This window comes from Podarcis raffonei, chromosome 8 (assembly GCF_027172205.1).
Source record: "Podarcis raffonei isolate rPodRaf1 chromosome 8, rPodRaf1.pri, whole genome shotgun sequence".
NCBI lineage: Eukaryota > Metazoa > Chordata > Lepidosauria > Squamata > Lacertidae > Podarcis > Podarcis raffonei.
In genome coordinates this window covers 64,445,052-64,464,222 of record NC_070609.1, presented here as the reverse complement: position 1 = coordinate 64,464,222, position 19,171 = coordinate 64,445,052, and the positions used below count along the sequence as shown (strand labels likewise).

Genomic DNA, 19,171 nt, shown 5'->3' with positions numbered 1-19,171 from the left:
GGGCCGCTTTCTTTATTTTGCACTTTCCTGCCATCTAGTGGAACCAGTAGGAGTGAGTGCAGTAACTCCAAGTCCCCTTAGCTTTTGTTTACTGGGTGTAATAGAAGGCAAGAAACTGAGAGGTGCTGGTCAGTTGTGAGGTCTTGCCTAGGGACAGAGGGGCCATTTTTTTTGCTTTTCATTTTAATGGAAGCCCACCTAATTCACAGTTCCCCCAATAATACATGGCCGCTTCTGGAAGCTAGAGAAACAGAGGCTTGTCTTTCTCTGAGATGCACCCAAGAGCTGTGGTGTGGGGCTTCCTTGTAACCCTTCTGAGAAAGCATGATTTGTTGGGGTGCTAATGCTGTGAGCCCCTTCATCATATGCTCACAGTGCATGTATGTGCAAATAGAACCATATACTGTATCCTAAAGACACCACAATCTCCATTGCCCTCCATTCCAAGGAAACCAAACCCCAGATAAACTCAAGCACTCCTGGAGCCTCTGCATTTTCAGCTGCTAATGTGCAGATCGCATAAGTGAATTTGGGTCATGCAGCAGTCATGAATTTGACCCAGCGACTTGTGCTTGGATGTCTCTGATTTTGTTCCAATCCATCTAAAACATTCTCAGCCACCAAATGTCATTAAGGTTACATGGTTAGGAGCAAAGCATTCACTTCTCAGTGAAGATGCTTTGAATCAGGCTGTCAAACTTAGACAGAGTGAAAATTAACACAAGGAAACTCTGCAGCAGAATTTTTATTTGTTTTTTAAAAAAGCAAATAAACAAAAGGAAAAGGCACACTGGAAAAATAATCCCCTGAAAGAACTCCTTTCAGGCATTAAATAATTGATTTGCCTCTAAAAGTCTAAAAATAGCACTTAGAGAGGAAGACCAGCTGGAAGGCAAGATGGAGGCAAGTTGCTGAGTCATGCCAGGCCTATTAGCTTGATCTGTTCCCACTTTAAAATAACGGTCAGCATTTTAAAAAATCTGTGAAATGGGGGTAATCAGGACATACAGTTCCTTATAGCAGCCAGCAGTTTATTGCTTGGGTGAGATGGGACTGGGAGGGAAAATACGGTATCTTCAGCAAAACAGAAGGATTTGCACCTGCAACACTCCTGCTCACACCATACATTTAAAGCATATCCTATGGATACAGGGGTGCTTGAAGGAACTGAGGGAATGCGGGGATTGAGTGAAGGGTAAAGAGAAGTGATGGTGGGGTTGGCAGGGGGCTAGGGAAGGTTGGCAAACAACACAATTGGGGCTACCCTCTTTGGAAACTGGGTGGAGTTTGGGTTATTTTTAAGGGTTCCCTCCCTTCTTCATCCCCATAAAGATGTTGACGGCAATAAAGGTTTATGATTTTTGAGTCTTGATCATTGAGGTGGTCCCCCCCCCCTTTTTTACAGCTCTCTTGGATGAAACTGATTTTCTAGATCCATATTAATTGGGGTTTACGTCCAATTTTGGCATGGAAACTGATTTGGTCACCCTGTAAGATGTCTTCTGTCAGGAGAGAGACAGGGGAAATGAGTCCCTGTTAATTCTCCTTGATCTCTCAGTGACTTTCCATAACATTGACCATGATATCTTTCTGGAGCGGCTGTCCAAATTGAGGGTGGGTCACTCCGCTTTGTGGTGGTTCCATTTCTACATAGATGGTTGCTTTCAGAGACTGGTGTTTGGGGAGTGCTGTTTAGCCTGATGGAGCCTTCAGTGTGGGGTTCCGCAGTATGCAATATTATCCCCATGCTCTTTAACACCTACATGATACTGCTGAGTGGTGTCATCCAGAGTTTTGGATGCTGATGACACACAACTCTACTTCTTTACATTTATAGAGGTGACAGTGGAAATACTGGACTGATGTCTTGTCTAGCTAATGGGCTTGATGAGAGCCAATAAACTGAAGCTCAATTCAGACAAGATGGAGGCACTGTTCGTGGGCCATTCACTAGACCTGATGGATGGGAGGTTGCCTGCTCTTGATGGGGTTACACTCCCTCTGAAGAAGTGGGTATGTAGCTTGGAGGTATTTATGGAGTCATCACTTTCTTTTGAGGCCCAGGTGGCCTCAGTGGCACAAAATGACTTCCATCAGTTTCAGCTGGTGGTCCAGCTAAGCCCCTATGTGAACAGAGATAGCCTAACTTCTATTGCCTGTGCTCTGGTAACCTCTAGGTTATATTACTGCAATGCATGATATGTGGGGCTGCTGTTGAAGGCGGTTTGGAAATCGCAGCTGGCACAGAATTCAGCTGCCAAGTTGTTTCCTGGGGCATGTCAGTTTTGCCCATACATAGCACTAGTCCTGGTCTGACTGCATTGGCTACCAATGAGTTTCCAGACCCAATTCAATGTGGTTTTGACCCCTAAACTCTAAGGACCCTCAGTACCTCAAGGACCAGCTCTCCCCAACCCAGACCTTGCAATTGTCATCTGAAGTCTTCCTTTGGAGGTCCAAGGGGTGGCAACATTCGAACAGGGACTTTTTAGTGGTGGCTCCCTACTCCTGAAATGCTCTCCCTTAGGAGGCTCATCTGGCACCATAGCTTTAGGTGCTACGGAGAAAGATTTATTTTCTTCCATGCCTTTGGCTTTTCATTAACGACTTAAATAAATATAATATAAACAATTGAGAAACATGAAAAATTCATAATCTTATAAATTATGGTTTATAACTGCACACTCAATAAATCATATAGCACTTGAAAATACAATAAATAATAAAAACACAAAGTAATTGTAATGGTGATGATATCACATCTTATATTATGCACAGGGCATTAGCCGCCTAATCACGCCAGAGTTTCTTTTAGGGGGGCACTCTACCCCTGCGCACCTCTATGGCGCCTCCGTCGCTTGGCAACGCTTCTCCTCGCGTGTTCCGTTCGGAGCCGGAAGAAGCGACCGTCGACTTCCCTAGAGACCGCGACCTCTCCTACCTCCCCCTCCTTTCGCTCTTTTGTTGCCGTCACGTGGGCAAGGGAGGTGGTCGCTCGGCGGTTTGAAATGAGGCGAGAGCCTGGCCAATGAGGAGGGAGTTGGGGGCGGGAGGGCGGCGGGCAGGGAAGAGGTGCCCGGAGCGGAGAGCCAATGGCGGCGTGGGAAGGCGTGTCCTACTTCGGGAGGCACCGCCCCTCCGTTGCCTTCCCTCGGTCCGCCTGTCAGTCATTGAGTCGGCCGGCCGGTTTTTCTTGCTGCGGTTCCCGTTGTCTCTCCCGCCATCCTTGCTTCCCTCATGCAGCTCGCCAGGGGCCCCGCCAGCTGGGAAGCCGCCGCCGCCTCGCCAATCTCCGGCCCGGCCGCCATCCAGATCAGCAGGTACCGCCGCCAAGAGCCACTGGGCTCGTCCTGTCAGGAAATCGCCGCCTCCCCCCGGGGGGGGGGCTTTGCCGTGGAAGGTGTAGAGAAAATAAAAGGGCGGGTGGGGGGAGAGGGCGCCTCTGGGCATGTGCAGAGGGCCTGGGGAAAGGAGGGCTCAATACCACCATTAGATCCCCACCATTTCTTCCAGATGACACACCACAGATTCCTTCTAGTGAGATGCGATATTGGACTGTACCCGTCTAAGCCTTACTCAGAGTAGACCCATGGAAGTTTATGAGCCTAAATTGGGGGAGGGAGAGGGCCTCTGGGCACGTGCAGACGGCCGCTTCCCTCATCAGGGGGTGCTCAGTACATCTGTTTCTAAACTTCACACCCCCCACCCTTTTTAGCCAATTGACACCACAAATACGGCTTAGTGATATGCTATATTGGATTGTATCCAGCTAAGTGTTACTCAGAGTAGAACCATGGGTGTTTATGGGCCTCAGTTGGCCCTGTCCCCATTAATTTCAGTGAGTGCACCCCAAATTGGGCTTATTTTGGATTTGCCCCGTTAAAATGATGTAATACCCTAAAATACCAAAGCAGCTGAAATAGAGCATCACCTCTGCTTGAAAGAGAAGAAATCAGCAGGACCAAAATCAACAGGAACAACCAACCCAGGAGTTGCTTAAGGCCAAGAGCAGGTTCGGGGTTGTGTCCTATGCTAATCCTACTTGGAGCAGACTCATTGAGGTTAATGGACATGACTTAGAGTCATTAATTTCAATGGATCTATGCTAAGTGGAACTTTGTTGGCTGCAACAAGTGGCACTTGTATGCTCAAAGGTTGTCTTGTCTTCAAGGTGTGGCTGTTCAGTGGGTACGTCCTTATTCATCCACCCTCTCTTGCTATCTATCAGTGTTGGAAGAGGAAAGGATTCATGGAGATCAAATTGAATTAAATGGGGCAGAAGACTGGTGGCGGGATATAGGGGTTAAGTTGTTGGCATGGTAAAGTCAGTTGTCACTATGAATGCTGACAATCCCAGATTACTTTTGTGAACATCCAGAAATAGAAAAATATTTTCCCACTATGGGCATTTAGCATTAGTATACAATGAATGCTAACGCTTTGCGTGGGACTTCCAAGATGCTAGTATATGCCACATTTCAGAATTCACTCTAAAGTGCCAACATTATAAATCAGTTCAAAAAAGTTATTATTGTGTAAATTATGTAAACACCTGAGCCTGATGGGGATTGGCAGGAGAAGAACAGAGAGACAGTGTGGTGTAGTAGTTAGAGTATTGGACTACTAGGACCTGGGAGACCAGGCTTCAGATCCCCACTGAGCCATGATGAAGCTCACTGAGTAACCTTGGGCCAGTCATTGCCTCTCAGCATAACCAGTTGCTGGAAACCACAGGAGGAGAGAATGCCCTTGTGCTTGGATCCTGCTTGCGGGTTTCCTACCTGCATCTGGTTGGCCACTGTGAGGAAAGGATGCTGGAGTAGATGGACCACTGGCCTGATTTAGCAGGCTTTTAGTAAACTCTAAAGAGCCCATGTCTCAGTGCAAGGAGTCTGGCTTGATGTAATGCAGCTTTTGTTCTCCAAATGTGCTGGATGGGAGTTAAGCTAAGACCAAGGTCTTGTTTGTGAGGTCTAGGGGAAAGATCTGTTGCCCAATTTATTTCTGGGATTGTTCACCCACTAACAGATCAGATGTTTAGGAGCTGCTGTTAGATCCAGCCCTCAGTGGTGGATGCTCAGGTACTTTGTATGGCTTGCAGCCCCTTCTTGTTTATTTCACCTGGTGTGTCAACTGCAGGGGAGGAATTTGTCCACAGTCATCCACATCTTGATAACCTGCAGATCACATTACCGTAATACACTACCTCTGAAGGCTATCTGGAAACTTCAGTTGGTTCATAATGCAACAGTAAGGCTGTTGCCTAGTGCTGGTACTGAGGCTCACATCTCGTTCGAGAATTGCACAGTGGATGTTCAAACCGTTTATGGGTCAATTCAAAAGTGTTGGTTTTACCCTAAAAATCTTTAAATTAAAGAGGCTCTGGGAAGTGGAGGCTTGGTGGACCACCTGCCCAATTACTGGCTCACCATCAGGTGTAGTAGAGGCCAAAAGGAGGGGGGGATTTATGGACGTTCCTCTCTACAACTCCCTCTCCTTATTCGGTTGCCAGGGCCTTTGCTGATGGTTTTCAGCTTACTGGGAAAGATTTTGCTCTTCTTATTTGCTTTTAATGGTTGTGGGTTTTAATGCTGTTTCTGTATTCCCCGTTTTATTTGTGTTAGCTTTGGTTCGGTACCTTTGCTGGAGAATCTTTCAGTGAGTGGAGAGGGTTATTATAGACAATCTAATTAAACAGGTAATTTAATTATTATTTTATTTGTCTCCCCCCCCCATCCCCGTGAGCCTCACTTCATACTGGCCACATTCACACCATACATTTAAAGCACTATGATGCCACTTTAAATAGTCATGGTCCCCCCCCCCCGAAAAAAAAGTTCTGGGAGCTGTAGTTCGTTAAGGGTGATGAAAGTTGTTAGGAGCCCCATTCTCCTCAAAGACCTATGGTTCTTAGTGTGGTTTCACAATCACTTCCTCTTCTCAGGGAACTCATGGAACTATATCTCTCGGAGGGGAATAGGGTCCTCCTAACAACTCTCAACATCTTAAAAAAATATAGGTCTCAGAACTCTTTGGGGGAAGCTATGACTTATTAAAGTGGTATCATAGTGCATGGTGTGAATGTAGCCTGGGTATTGCTTCTTGAACAGCGCTTATTGTCACTTAGATGGTAAATATTTTACTCAGTATTTTATGACCTGGAGGCATAAATTGTGTTTGCTCTGGGTGGGGACTAACCTATTTCTTCAGGGTTGGGTTAAAGAAACACACATGTTCCTACGTGTTAATCTACAAATTGATGCTGTGCAGGTTTGTGATGTACTGTAGTTTAGTATCTCTCTACTACCATCCTGAGCTCTCCTGAAAATGGAGAAAGTCAGGCCTGCTGAATTTTCAGCGTGATGGTCAGCTTTTATTGAGCTGCTGTGCCATTAGCAAGATGTGGCGGCTGCAAAGTTACATTTCTCCTACTGGATTCAAACTATTGTCTTTGTGTATCCTCTCAATGCAATATTTGTGCTCTGATCAATGAAACCTACACCGGGAAATCACTTAAAGGGCTCCAGTTTTCGCCTTCCCTTGGTGTCATATTAGCAGTAGGCATAGGAGAATAATTACGCTAACCAGGCTGCTGCCACCTGTGAGGTTTTCTAATCTCCTTACTCTCTGGGGTGGGGTTTACACCAAAGGCACTTAAGAGATCTAGGAGAGAAGTTTGCTGCTCTCTGTATATCTGCTCTTCTCAGTTGTGCTGACTTGCTGGGTTTTCATTCAGCTTTTTGCATTTGCAGACTAAGTTTAAAATAAGTGCATTGGGAATTGCATTCATAAACATCTCCCTTGGGCTGTTGGCGTTTTAATTTATATCCTCTGGAAGCTTCTTTTTTATTATTTCTTTATTTTTACTATGGCTTTTTTGTTTTAAACGTACCATTTCCTGACCAAGCCCAGTCCTCTTTACCTCTGGCATCCCTTTGCAAATCACTATATTTGCAGTTAAATTCAGCTGTTGGTTTGATGGTAAAATCTGCTTTGACACTGTGGTATTCCAATAAACAGAAACAGAGTGGACAGCTGGGTTTGAACAATCTGGCTTTAAATCCTGACTTTCTCAAGGGCAACGCAGTTGCATAGGCTTGTCAAAGCCACCAGCCCAATTCATAGCCTGACCACTGCAGTACATGTGTTGGTTACCTTGAGGCTGAAATACTGCAATGCATTCTCTGTGGGGCTGCCCTTGGTCCTAGTTCAGAAGCTCCAACTGGTAGAGAATGTGGTGGCCAGATTGCTGATGGGGGCATCTGGCTGAGAACATGGGACACCATTGTTGAAGCATCAGGCCTGCCTGCCCATCTACTACAGAACCAGATTCAAGGTTCTTGTATTAATTGACAAAGCCCTGAACATCCTAGGTCCAGGGTACCTCAGGGAGTGCCTAAACCCTTATATCATTTGCAGGATCATTCTTGGTTGTTCCCTGAGTTGGCAAGGCTCATTTGACAAAAACAAGTAATGTTGGTGTCATTGGCCCAGTCTTGTGGCACACTCTGCCTATAGAGATTCAGCAGGCGCCTTCAGTTTTAATCTATATATGTCTTCTGAAAAAATGAGAAAGTGTGAATGCAACGAAGACATAGAACAGGTATGCATATCAGAGAGAGCCGAGATTAGCTGCAGATCCTTGATGACTACCGGTATATAGAAAATCCACATTTGCTCCTATGTAATGTGTGGACACTCAGTTATCCATCAGTAAAATGCAAATGATTGTGCGTTTAAAAAATCCAGGTGTCTGTGGTGTTTTGACTTTTTGTCTTATCTCTTCACTGGATTGGCCTAAATGTTTGTTGCTCAGGGCGCTTCCCAACAATTGTTGTTGTTTAGTCGTTTAGTTGTGTCTGACTCTTCGTGACCCCATGGACCAGAGCACGCCAGGCACTCCTGTCTTCCACTGCCTCCCGCTCATGTTGGTAGCTTTGAGAACACTGTCCAACCATCTCGTCTTCTGTAGTCCCCTTCTTCTTGTGCTCGCAATCTTTCCCAACATCAGGTCTTTTCCAGGGAGTCTTCTCTTCTCATGAGGTGGCCAAAGTATTGGAGCCTCAGCTTCAGGATCTGTCCTTCCAGTGAGCACTCAGGGCTGATTTCCTTCAGAATGGATAGGTTTGATCTTCTTGCAGTTCATGGGACTCTCAATAGTCTCCTCCAACAATACGTACAGTAATGCAATTTAACGTTTGCTAACAATAGAAGTTTAGATTCAGCTTAACACAGGACGCAGAGTGAAAATATCTTAAAGCTGACACGGATTAAATGCCTAGGGCGGGGACAATATATTTATTCTGATAAAGAGCCAGTGTGGTGTAGTGGTTAGTATGTTGGACTAGGACCTGGGAGACCAGGGTTGAAATCCCCACTTGCCCATGAAGCTCACTGGCTGACCTTGGCCAGTCACTGCCTCTCAGCCTAACCTACCTCATAGGGTTGCTGTGGGTATTAAATTAGGACGGGGAGAACCATGTAAGCCACTGGTGAGTTGATCTAATTCTTTTTTTGACTGTTCAAAAACAGAGATTGGGTGAGTGCAGAAATAGTGTTGCTTGGCATCCTTCAGTAGGACAAAAAATTGTTGGCTTGGATTTCTTTTTTGTAATGCAGGGTCTGACCAAGTTGGTTGCTCCGAATATGTATGTGGGGAAACTGCCTTCATAAAGGTTCAGGTGTGGAATAAGTAGCCAAAACGAAAACAAAAAAACAGGTTGCCTCTTCTAATCCTGCAAGCTGTTGTAATTTGTTCTGGAGTCTGCAGAGAAGGTCACCCTTGACCAAGTGCCTATAGTAGTGTTGTCTGGCAGAAGGTGAGCAGGCTCTGCCCTCTACAGGACATTTTTGGGAAATGTTCAAGAGCTGGAGGCAGGCTGCTGTTTTTTTAAAGGAAGCTGCCTTATGCAGCATGACCATGTCTTGCGTGGGGGTTATGTTTTGGCAATGGTACGTATATATAAGAAATGCCCCTGCACAGCCATCCTTACCTACCAAGCAAGAATGACTTGCTTACCAGGCTCTGGGATGCTCTCACGAGATCTCATGGGACTGTTCAAGTTCCTACAAGATTTTGTGAGCTCTGTAAGCGAGTCTGAGAGCTTATCAGCTCTTTCCGCACCAGGAAAGCCCTGCTCTACAGGAGGTTTAAGCTACCAGCATGAGTTTGACCAAACTGCGGGAGGCAGTGGAAGACAGAAGTTCCTGGCGTGCTCTGGTCCATGGGGTCACGAAGAGTCGGACACGACTAAACAACAACAACACAGGAGGTTTTAAGTTCTCTACCTTGTGTGCAGTTAAATTGTGGAATTTCAGCTGCGCAAGTCTGCAATTTTGCAAGTTAATTGCACGCAAGAAGTAATCGTCAAACCTTTGGCCTGCTTAGTTCAGTCTTACCTACATTGACTGGCAGTGGCTCTCTAGGGTTTCGTGTAAAGCAGATGCTCTGCCACTAAACTGCTACAACCACTTCCCATTTATTTGTTTGCCACAGGGTCCTTGGATTGGTTTTCTGAGCCACTTTTCCATAAAATGTTTCTACTTCTAGGCAAGTGAGGATTAGTTAATTGTCAAGCTATGCTGTTTTCTTGTTTGTTTCATATTTTTATTTTGGATATGGCCTTTTCAAACAGAAAAATTACTGGTTGTGGTGGAACTCATTCAAGTGAATGAGCTCTCAGTCTTCCTCTGCTTTTGCATCTTTACTGTCTTGCTGAATGCTAGGAGCAGATTTCTATATGGTTGGGTGTCAGGGTTTTGGAAAGCACAATGCTTGTATTATATTGACAGCTGTTTATGTAGTTTCATGGATTCTTCTCTTCCACTTCTCGCTTTCCCCCCCATTTCCCAATGGTGGCTTGAAATCCTTTAAAATAGCATTTTAAAAGCAGGATTTCTTCCTCATCTCAGATTCTGGATCCTTTCAGGTTTGGGGATGGGTGGATTGGCAAAACCCTTCCTTCTCTGGAACCTCCCGGACAGAGTGGCTTTGGGGGAGGCTCTCTTATTGGGATGGGGGGAAATGGAAAGATTTCTATATTGCAGGCCAAGGTGGCTCCTGGCAGTCCGATCCTGCACACATTAATCTGGAAATTAAGCCGTCCATTTAGTTCAGTGCCACTTGCTCCTTTATCAGTGTGCCTAGGATTGTGGCCTGAGAGAGAATGTTTACAGTACTTCTTTTGTGGCTTTCCCTCCCTGGACTTTCATTTAACAGTTTCACGAGCTTGCTTAACTTGAATATCTCCTTCTCAGACACCTCCCTCCTGCACCTCCCATATTTCATGACCTAATGCTGATGGTGAACACAGCAATGAGGTGAAACCCGTGTCCTAGGTGATGACTCATGCATGTGGGTATTTGAAGCTCTGTGCTCGTTACCTGCTATCTAGCAGCATTCCGCTTTTCTCTTCAGCCTACGTTTTAGTATGTCTTCTTTGGCTCACAGAAGGAGTTGAACTTTATGTCACCATTTTAGAATGCAAAAGCCCTATAGCGGAATCAGGCAAAAGACCCATCTAGCCCAGCATCCTGTTCTCACAGAGTCCAAACAGATGGCCCATTGAGAAGCTCTCTTCCCACATGAGATTCCCAGCGGCTAGTGTTCAGAGGCATATTGCTTCTGACAGTGGAGAAAGAACATAGCAGTGTTAGAAACTCAGATATATAATCTAATCACCAAATGGCACATTAGACCTAGGTTACAGTCACCACAATGGAATGTCTAGGCACCATTCCCCCCAGTTGTTGTTGTTTAGTCATTTAGTCATGTCCGACTCTTCATGACCCCATGGACCAGAGCACGCCAGGCACTCCTGTCTTCCACTTCCTCCCGCAGTTTGGTCAAACTCATGCTGGTAGCTTCGAGAACACTGTCCAACCATCTCATCCTCTGTCGTCCCCTTCTCCTTGCACCCTCCATCTTTCCCAACATCGGGGTCTTTTCCAGGGAGTCTTCTCTTTTCATGAGGTGGCCAAAGTACTGGAGCCTCAGCTTCAGGATCTGTCCTTCCAGTGAGCACTCAGGGCTGATTTCCTTCAGAATGGAGAGGTTTGATCTTCTTGCATTCCATGGGACTCTCAAGAGTCTCCTCTAGCACCATAATTCAAAAGCATCACTTCGGCTATCAGCCTTCTTTATGCCCAGCTCTCACTTCCATACATCTCTACTGGGATGATGATGATGATGATGATGATGATGATGATGATAGAATAATGATGATGATGATAATTTCTATACTGCTTTACAGCACATTAAAACATCAAATAAAACAATCCAGAATAAAACTAATTCAAGCTTCCAGGAAAATCTTTCAGATGTTTCTGTAAGTGACATTTTGCTTTTCCCAGTCGCCAACCTGGCATCCAGAGATCTCCATGTTCTCACAATTGACCCGTGTTAGTCGGGGGGGGGGGGGGACACACATGGCTGATTTCTGACACTGGAACTTAGCCATAGTGGCTAGTAGCCATTGATAGCCTTATCCTCCATGAAGTGAATTCCATTGTGTGCTGTGTGAAGATGCACTTTCTTTTGTCTCTCCTGAAACTTCCAGCAGTCAGCTTCGTTGGATGGCCCTGAGTTCTAGTATTGTGAAAGAGGGAGACAAACATTTCTCTATTCCCTTTTCCTCTTTCTTGGTTTTTATCCAAACTGGAAAGCTCCAAGTGCTGTGAGCTTTGATCCATCTTTGTGATCATTCTGGTTGCCCATTTTCAAACCTTTCCCAGCTCTGCAGCATCCTTTTTGAGGTGAGGAGATTCTGCCTCCCATTTTTGTCATTGTATTGTAAGTTACCTGAAAACCTGCTTTAGCAACTGAAGCAATAGGCTAAGTCATCTGATAATAGTATTTTAATTGGTAGTTGGCTTCCAATTAAAGGGAGGTACATGATACTTCCACTTGCTAAACAGTTTGCTGTTGAACATTTATTTCTCCAGAGCTTCTGGTTAGATGTTAAAGCAGTTCCCTGAACCAGGGAGACCAGCCATATGAATTGTCAACCATCTCCTGTTTCCTAGGGGGTGGTCAAGCCTCTTTGATGGTTGTTTTTAGAGTCTGTTGTTGTCTGGATTCAGAGGAATTCTTTTTGTATGTGTATGTTCTTCTGTCAATAGCGCAAGATCAGTTTGTTCTCTAAATTCATGGCTTGTGGCACTGACGATGTTTGTGTAGGAGATTTCCAGACACTATATAAAGAGCAATATAGTTATGTGTGTGAAGGGAGCAGAGACATCACCTGGGCACCACTTTCTGTACCTGAGCGGTCACAAGTTTTAGAGCAGCCATGCTGAAGATGTGGCGGGAGGTGGGAGCAAAGCTCTTCCAGCTGAATGCGAATCTCGGGAGGTAAGTGATCAGGTGTGAGTATCCTGCAATTTAAGCTGCCCTGGTATGGGAGTAAGGCTGGGTGCTGTCTTGGGTAGTGGGTTGGCCTTGGGCTAGCCAGTTAGAACTTGCATCTTAGATGCACATTCATCAGGTGGCCTTTAGGGAAATATTCACATCTTTTTTGGAATTGGGTATCTAGCCTGGGAGACCAAGGAAGTGAATGGCACTGCCTGCCCTCAGCTTTGTGGGTTATAGATCTTGTAGTGTCAGATTTACATATGTAAAATGGAAGAGCCCACCCCACCATGGGGGAGTCCCATATGTAAGTCATAGGTAGAGATTCCCCTTCCCTTAAAGTCTGAGACTGGGGGAGTACTCTAGCCTCAAGCTGCCACAAAGAAAAGGGAACTGTAGTTTTTAAAAAGGTTTTTGGGAACCGTGGCTCTGTGATGGGTAAACTATAGTTCCCAGGATTATTTGTGGGAAGGATGTCCAAAAAAAGATTCTGTCAGTTGATTGTTCAAATGTTTTTGAATAATAACACAGCTATATTTGAATCATTACAATTATTAGAACAGGAAAGACAAAATTTAATCAGTACTTAAGCTAAGTCGACTTCATTGTTTTACAACTTTTGAAAAAGTAGACCTATTGAAATTAATGGATATGACTAACTTAGATCTATTGATTTCTGTGGACCTACTCCATGTAAAGCTTAGTTGGATACGGTTTGGCAGGATACATTTTTTAATTAAAAAATATTGAACAACGTTACACACAGAGAGAGAAACAATAATAACAAAATAATGTAAGTTCAGTGCAAGGAGCTCTTGATAATAAGTCAAAAGAAAAAAATCAGGAGTGAATGAAATGGACACAAATAAAATTATAAATGGGGTATAAAACACAACTTATACTGTACAATGATGAGAAAAAAATGTCTTGCCTGTTTATAGATCTGGTCAAACAAAATTGTATTCTGAAGGGATTTGCCTGTCTGACTGCATTGTCATATATAAATTTAATAAAATAAACAAATATTGATTAAAAATAACCCACAAGCAGAGGTGCAATCAGAAGAATCAGTGTCTTCCTAGCCACAGGAAGATTACATCTCAATATCTCTGAAATAGCAATGAACATAACTTTCTTGAACCAGCTATCTAGGGTGCAGCATGAAGCGTCTTCCCGGCCCTGAGTGATGACTAATCAAGCTGCTACCAGAAGATATACAGTTTACTGTTTACATATAGGATCTGCATTACCTTTATCAAAAATAGGAAAAATACATACATGTGAGGCAAACATTCTAGGGTAAAATACTACTGATGGAAGACTCCCCACCCCCACCCCCAATGCTGGCAGAGACAGTCTAAAAGGGTGGATAGACCAGATCTTCATCCATTGAGATACCTCAAATTGTTCCTTAAGATCTGGCTCCCATACCAACTTTACATAGGGTGAAAATTGTAATAGTAAAAGTAGAGTGTGATGCCATTCCCCTCTGGATGGCCTGTATAAGGAGGAGCTCAAAAGATGTGTTTTTTTAATGAATTGTCCAGTCTGTTGAACCCTTAACCCTTCAAGCCAGTTTCCCAATTGCAAGAGGCATTTTTATGGCATGGGCACCTTTGCCCTAGAGAGCAAGTTCTCCAATCAAAAGGGAAGAACTGCACCACTTCTTGGTGGCCCTCCTTCAGGCCTCCTCCCTTGCTCCCACTCCTTTTTCAATTGATGGCTGATGGCGTGCCAGTTTGGATCATGAAGGGAGGAAAACTCTCTGTCCTTCATTTCTCAGTCTTCCCGGTGGCAGAGCAATCAGCCCCCCACAAACATCTCCTCCTTTTCTTCTTTCTGCTGTACCTTTTCCTAATCATAGAATCTCAGAATTGTAGAGCTGGTGCAGCAATGGTTTTTATTTTTAAGAATATTTTTAGCCTCCCCTTCCTCGCCAAGCAACCTGAAGAATGTAGAGCCTTAAGAATTTAAGGTGAGGGGAGTTCAAGCTTTTACTTACTTGTGGGTGGGAATTTCTCTTTGTCCTCACGCTAAAAGTATGTGAACAATTTGTCCCTGCAGAGGACCAAAGTAGAACTTCTGCTAGCTTGATGAAGGCAAAGGTCTGCTTATCTTCCTGCAGCATTTTTCCATGGGTTCATCTCTCAGCACTGTTGCAGTGTTTTAGAAAAACCACCTCTACAGCAGCCTTTCCCAAGCTGGTGCCCTCCAGATGTTTTAGGCTACAAACACTTTTTGGGTGGGGCTGATGGGAGTTGTACTCCAAAACATCTGGAGGGGGATACCAAGTTGAGTTAAGGCTGCTGTACGTGAACACTGTCAGTCATGTAGCTGGGTTTCTCCCTTCTCCTTTTGTATGAGACCACAGGGTGTCTATGGTGACTCATTCTGCAACTATGTTGGGGACCAAGGCAGGAAATCCTCTGAGAGGGAGGCGTGTGTGTGCGCGTGTGTGTGCGCGCCAAGCCTAGTGCAGATAATGCCATGAAAATACCAGTTCAGAGTGCTTTCTAACAGAGATGAGGACTCTCTCTGTCTCCTCCTCGGGATGCAAGGTCGACTTATCTGGTATGACAACCTTCATACTTTTTTTGTAGGTGCTGTGTGGTTGAAATCTGTGGATTGACCCTCCTTTGTGATCAGTTGCTTCTCTGGGTCCCAGTCAGGCACAGTGCCAGACAGTAGATCTAGGAGAAAGCAGAGCAGTTAGTTGGCTTGCAAGAGTGGCTGGGACTTCAAAAGGAGGAATGTGAATCAAGGATTATGCCATGATTGAAAAGGATTTGACTTAAAGCCTGTATGTACAAGAAGACAGGTAGTTGGGAAGGGTGAATTGGGGGCTCTAATTACAATTAGGCTGCAATTACAGCAGGTGGAATAAGAAGGGGGAATGGCTTTGGGAGCAAAGACTTTTGCAAGGGTTTTCCTCTCCCATGGTTAGGGCTGAGGGAGGAGGAAGAGCTACAGAATAGAAGGTGACTGGCCGGACAACAGAGGTGGGAAAATATTTCATATTCCTAGGAGTTGTTGACACCTTTTCAAGCTCCTTGGCAACCTGTTGCCTGGATTTTTTTCCTGGTTCAGAGACTTCTTCCTGGGAAGAAAATGGTATGCTTCATCTTGACTCATTTTGAACATCACTTCAGTGATCTTCCAGACCGTGTGGCTGATTTGCTTATACATTTCCAGTTTGGCCTGACCGTTCTTTACCATGATGTCTGAATCAGATGAATTATATTTAGCATGAGCAATTAATTTTCTTCCGAACTATGGCTTGGTAACTGACTTCACATCAAGGTTTTGTGGCAAAAATGGTTTACATTTCAATCATGAGATTAAATTTTACAGTTTGCAGCAGCTCCCAACCTTGGCCATTGAGAATATTAGACTGATATCCTTGAAAGCAGACAGTTGTTGTTAAAAGTGTCCTGCCCCAAAATGCCTTGCTCCAGAATTCAGTCCAACATCAGACATGAGAGAGGTTCTGACCTGAGGAGAGACCCAAGGGCCATCATGATAGACTGGCCTGTAAGAGATGGATTCTGCCCTACAGTTCCCTACAGTCGCTGCTGTGTCTTTTGTTCCTGGCTCAGAACCTGTCCTTATCTCATGTTTCAAGATGCAGCTTCAACCATTGAGTTTTCTATTACTTCTTCCTGTTACTCTTTGAGAATTTCAGTAGTTCAAGGACTACCAGAGCACCTCTGGGGAAACATACCTATGCCTTCTCTCTTTCCATGGCTCAACCGGTGACCCAAATTGGGGAGCAGCTGCTGCTTGGTCCAGTTCTTCCCTGACCTAATCCTTTCCCCCTCCTAAATCTGGCAGGAAGTTAATCCGCAATTAGAAATTATAGGATTATAGGGTGTCACTCTTGAGGGTGGTCCAGGTTAGAAATGAGAGGAAGATTGTGTTCAAAACTGGAGTAGTAAGTACTGGCAATGTCTCATGCAGCTTGCTGATCCCTGTAGCACGTGCCCTCTGCTGGTCTTTGCACCTGTGAACCTGTCTACGCACTTGGGTTACCTGTGGAGGTTGGCTCTGTTTTGTCCTCCATTGGAATAACAGCCTATTCCTACCTCTTTTTCTTAATGGTGACACAGATCATTAATAACATTAGATTATTCACAACTGTGAGCAAGGCAGTGGGGTGGGGTAAGTGAAGACAAGCTGCAACAATTAATTATAATGTTCTTCACTGCTCCTGTTCAGGCCGCACAGACAAAACATTTTGGTTCCTGAAATTCATTCTGATTGTGCAGATAAAATATAACTGATAGTATTGTACAGGATGTGGCATTAGTGTGCGAAAACAGTGAAGATCCAATGATACCCAGGCATGCACACCAGATGGTGGAGATGTCAGGCGCCATTCTGGTGCCCAAGCTTCTTCACTTGGTCGCAAGTGACTGATAGCCAGGTGCAAAATGCACCTGGCCCCTGGCTAATTTTGAACACTGCAGTCCAACATCATCTGCAAGGTGCCATGTTGTTGACACATGTTCTGTCTCTTCAGCCTGAGCTAGAGCTGACTGCCTCTTTATCTGCCTCTTTATCCTCTTTTCTCTCTGTAGGATTATGCGCCCTGATGATGCCAACATTGCTGGGAACGTCCATGGAGGGACCATATTAAAAATGATTGAGGAGGCAGGTGCCATCATCAGCACTCGGCACTGCAACTCTCAGTCTGGGGTAAGTACTCTACACATGTTCAAACAGTGAAGCTGCTTGCAGCCATGATATACGGAGGAGCCTCTTCCCAGTGATGCCTTCAGTGTTAGTAGCAGGCAATTGTGGGATGGGGCAAAGCTGCAGGAGCAAAGCCTTGTTGTCTCCCTGCGCCTCCGTTGTAGATTCAAGTGCCTGCTCTGCGTGTTAAGGTTTATAATGTTCCTGTCTTCTTTGTTTTATTTTTCAAACTGTTGTATAACAGTTTCCAGCTTAATAACAAGGGAGTAGTAAAAAAGATAAGTAAATTTAAAGATACATGACATGGGAATACAAATTCCAACTTCAGCAAAAAAGAAATGGAATAGAAAAGATCACAAGAGACATTTGTCCACTACCTAACCCAGTGGTTTTCAACAGATGTGTCATGGCGCCCTGCAGCACCTTGAATGATGATCATGAGTGCCGCGGGTGGGGGAAGTGCTGTGCAACCATTGCAATGCATCAGGCGAAATAAAGCAGGCATAAGAAAAAGTCTGGACCCTGCGTTCCTATGCAGGATTAGGTCCCATGTCGCCTGTACGAATTTATTTCTGAGCTAAGCAAGCCTGGGGCAGGGCTGCCAAACTTTTTGGCCTTGTTCAAACAGGAGGGATGCAGGAACGAGGCAGCAGGCTTGGAACGTCCCAGAGGAAATGTGGGCTTCACCTTTCACTGTAGATGCTGTGTCCCCCCCCCCCAACTTTTGGATCCACGCTGGCTGCGCATGCGTGCTGGTGCTGCTTACTCACCTGCTGCCAGAGCCCTGTGAAAGTGCGGGGGGGGGGCAGGGTCAACAAAAGCAGTGTCTGCGCCCATTATGCCCCTCCTTCTTCTTCACCTTTAGTGGCGGAGGGGTATGGTTGTGAGATAAAGCTAAGGGGGAAAGACATCTGCCTCCCCCACCCACCAACTGACCAAACCTTGGCCCTAATCCATAATAAAAAGGTCTGGTATTTATTTATGCAATGCCAGAAACAACAAATCCAGGTTCTGAAATGGACACTGACCTTCTGCCACCATGACTGGAGAAAAGCCCGAGGGTGGTGGGTGCCTCTCCTCTGTTTCCAAATCTGTCCTTTAAAACTTCTTGGATGACCAGAATTCGTGGATAGCCACCCTATTTTATCAATTTCTTCCTTTTTAAAAAACAAACCCCAAATGTAACCTATGACTGGCCAGTAGGTGGCAGTGATAGATAATTAGAGGGGAATAAAGAGTGGGGGACTCCACCAAAGTTGGAGATGGGATTCCAGTCTGCCAAAGAGCTTATTGCATAAGTACACAGTTAAAAGCATTCTGTGATGCTAATGGACCCAGACTCCCTCGCCACTTGCAAGGTGGGTAGAACTGGGTAGCGGGTCTGTAGACTTCAGGAGCAGTCTCATGTTTTTTCCACTCATCTTCTGTTTTCGGCTCTTTTCCTCCTTTGCTCCCAGTGGTGTGTGTTGTTTTCCTTTTACCCCACCTGCCTGTGATGTTTTGCTCACTCACTAACAGTGGCTTCGCCTGCCCCTCTCAGGAGCGATGCGTGGCCGCCCTGGCCCGCGTGGAGCGCACAGACTTCCTTTCCCCCATGTGCATCGGAGAAGTGGCTCACGTCAGTGCTGAGATCACCTACACATCCAAGCACTCTGTAGAAGTCCAGGTGCATGTGGAGTCGGAAAACATTCTCACAGGTAAGCAGAACCCCAGCACCTTTTGTGGTCACCTGCTGAACAAGGGTTAAACCACGTGATGGCGCTTAACTTCTTCGCTTTCTTAAATCTTTCATTTCCCAAGATTTTTCTTGAGGGGAAAGGGCAACTGCTGTGTCTATCATTCTTTTTAATGAAAGAAATTTCTCTCAAAGTGCATGTTCAACCATGCACGGCTGGAAGTTATACTTCACCCTCAAAACTGGATTTGAACATAAAGAATTAATTTTTTACCTGTTAGCTGCAGCAGGAATTTTCGATGTGAAAAAGTGGAGATAACCTCCTATCCCATCCGTTAAAAAGTAGCATGATAGAGTACGTTACGGTGGCTAAATTAACTAATTACCCGAGAAGTAAGGAAGACAAATGACGCCCATGTTATTTTAGGAATTGATGGATGCATTTTGTTTTGCAG

General features: G+C 45.0%; 1 protein-coding gene across 3 annotated transcripts in view; it reads left to right on the top strand.

Moving 5' to 3' along the window:
* Positions 1–3,077: 3,077 nt before the first annotated feature.
* Positions 3,078–19,171, top strand: part of ACOT7 (acyl-CoA thioesterase 7) — a 62,649-nt gene continuing 46,555 nt past the window's right edge. Inside the window, exons 1-3 of one of the 3 annotated variants that reach the window (XM_053400435.1) lie at positions 3,078–3,320; positions 16,927–17,044; positions 18,582–18,738. In XM_053400435.1, the coding sequence (XP_053256410.1) occupies positions 3,238–3,320; positions 16,927–17,044; positions 18,582–18,738 (358 nt within the window). In that variant the 5' untranslated portion in view covers positions 3,078–3,237. Of the gene's footprint in view, positions 3,321–14,811; positions 14,921–16,926; positions 17,045–18,581; positions 18,739–19,171 lie in introns of those variants that run through there. The other 2 variants (XM_053400436.1, XM_053400437.1) reach the window with 2 other exon arrangements.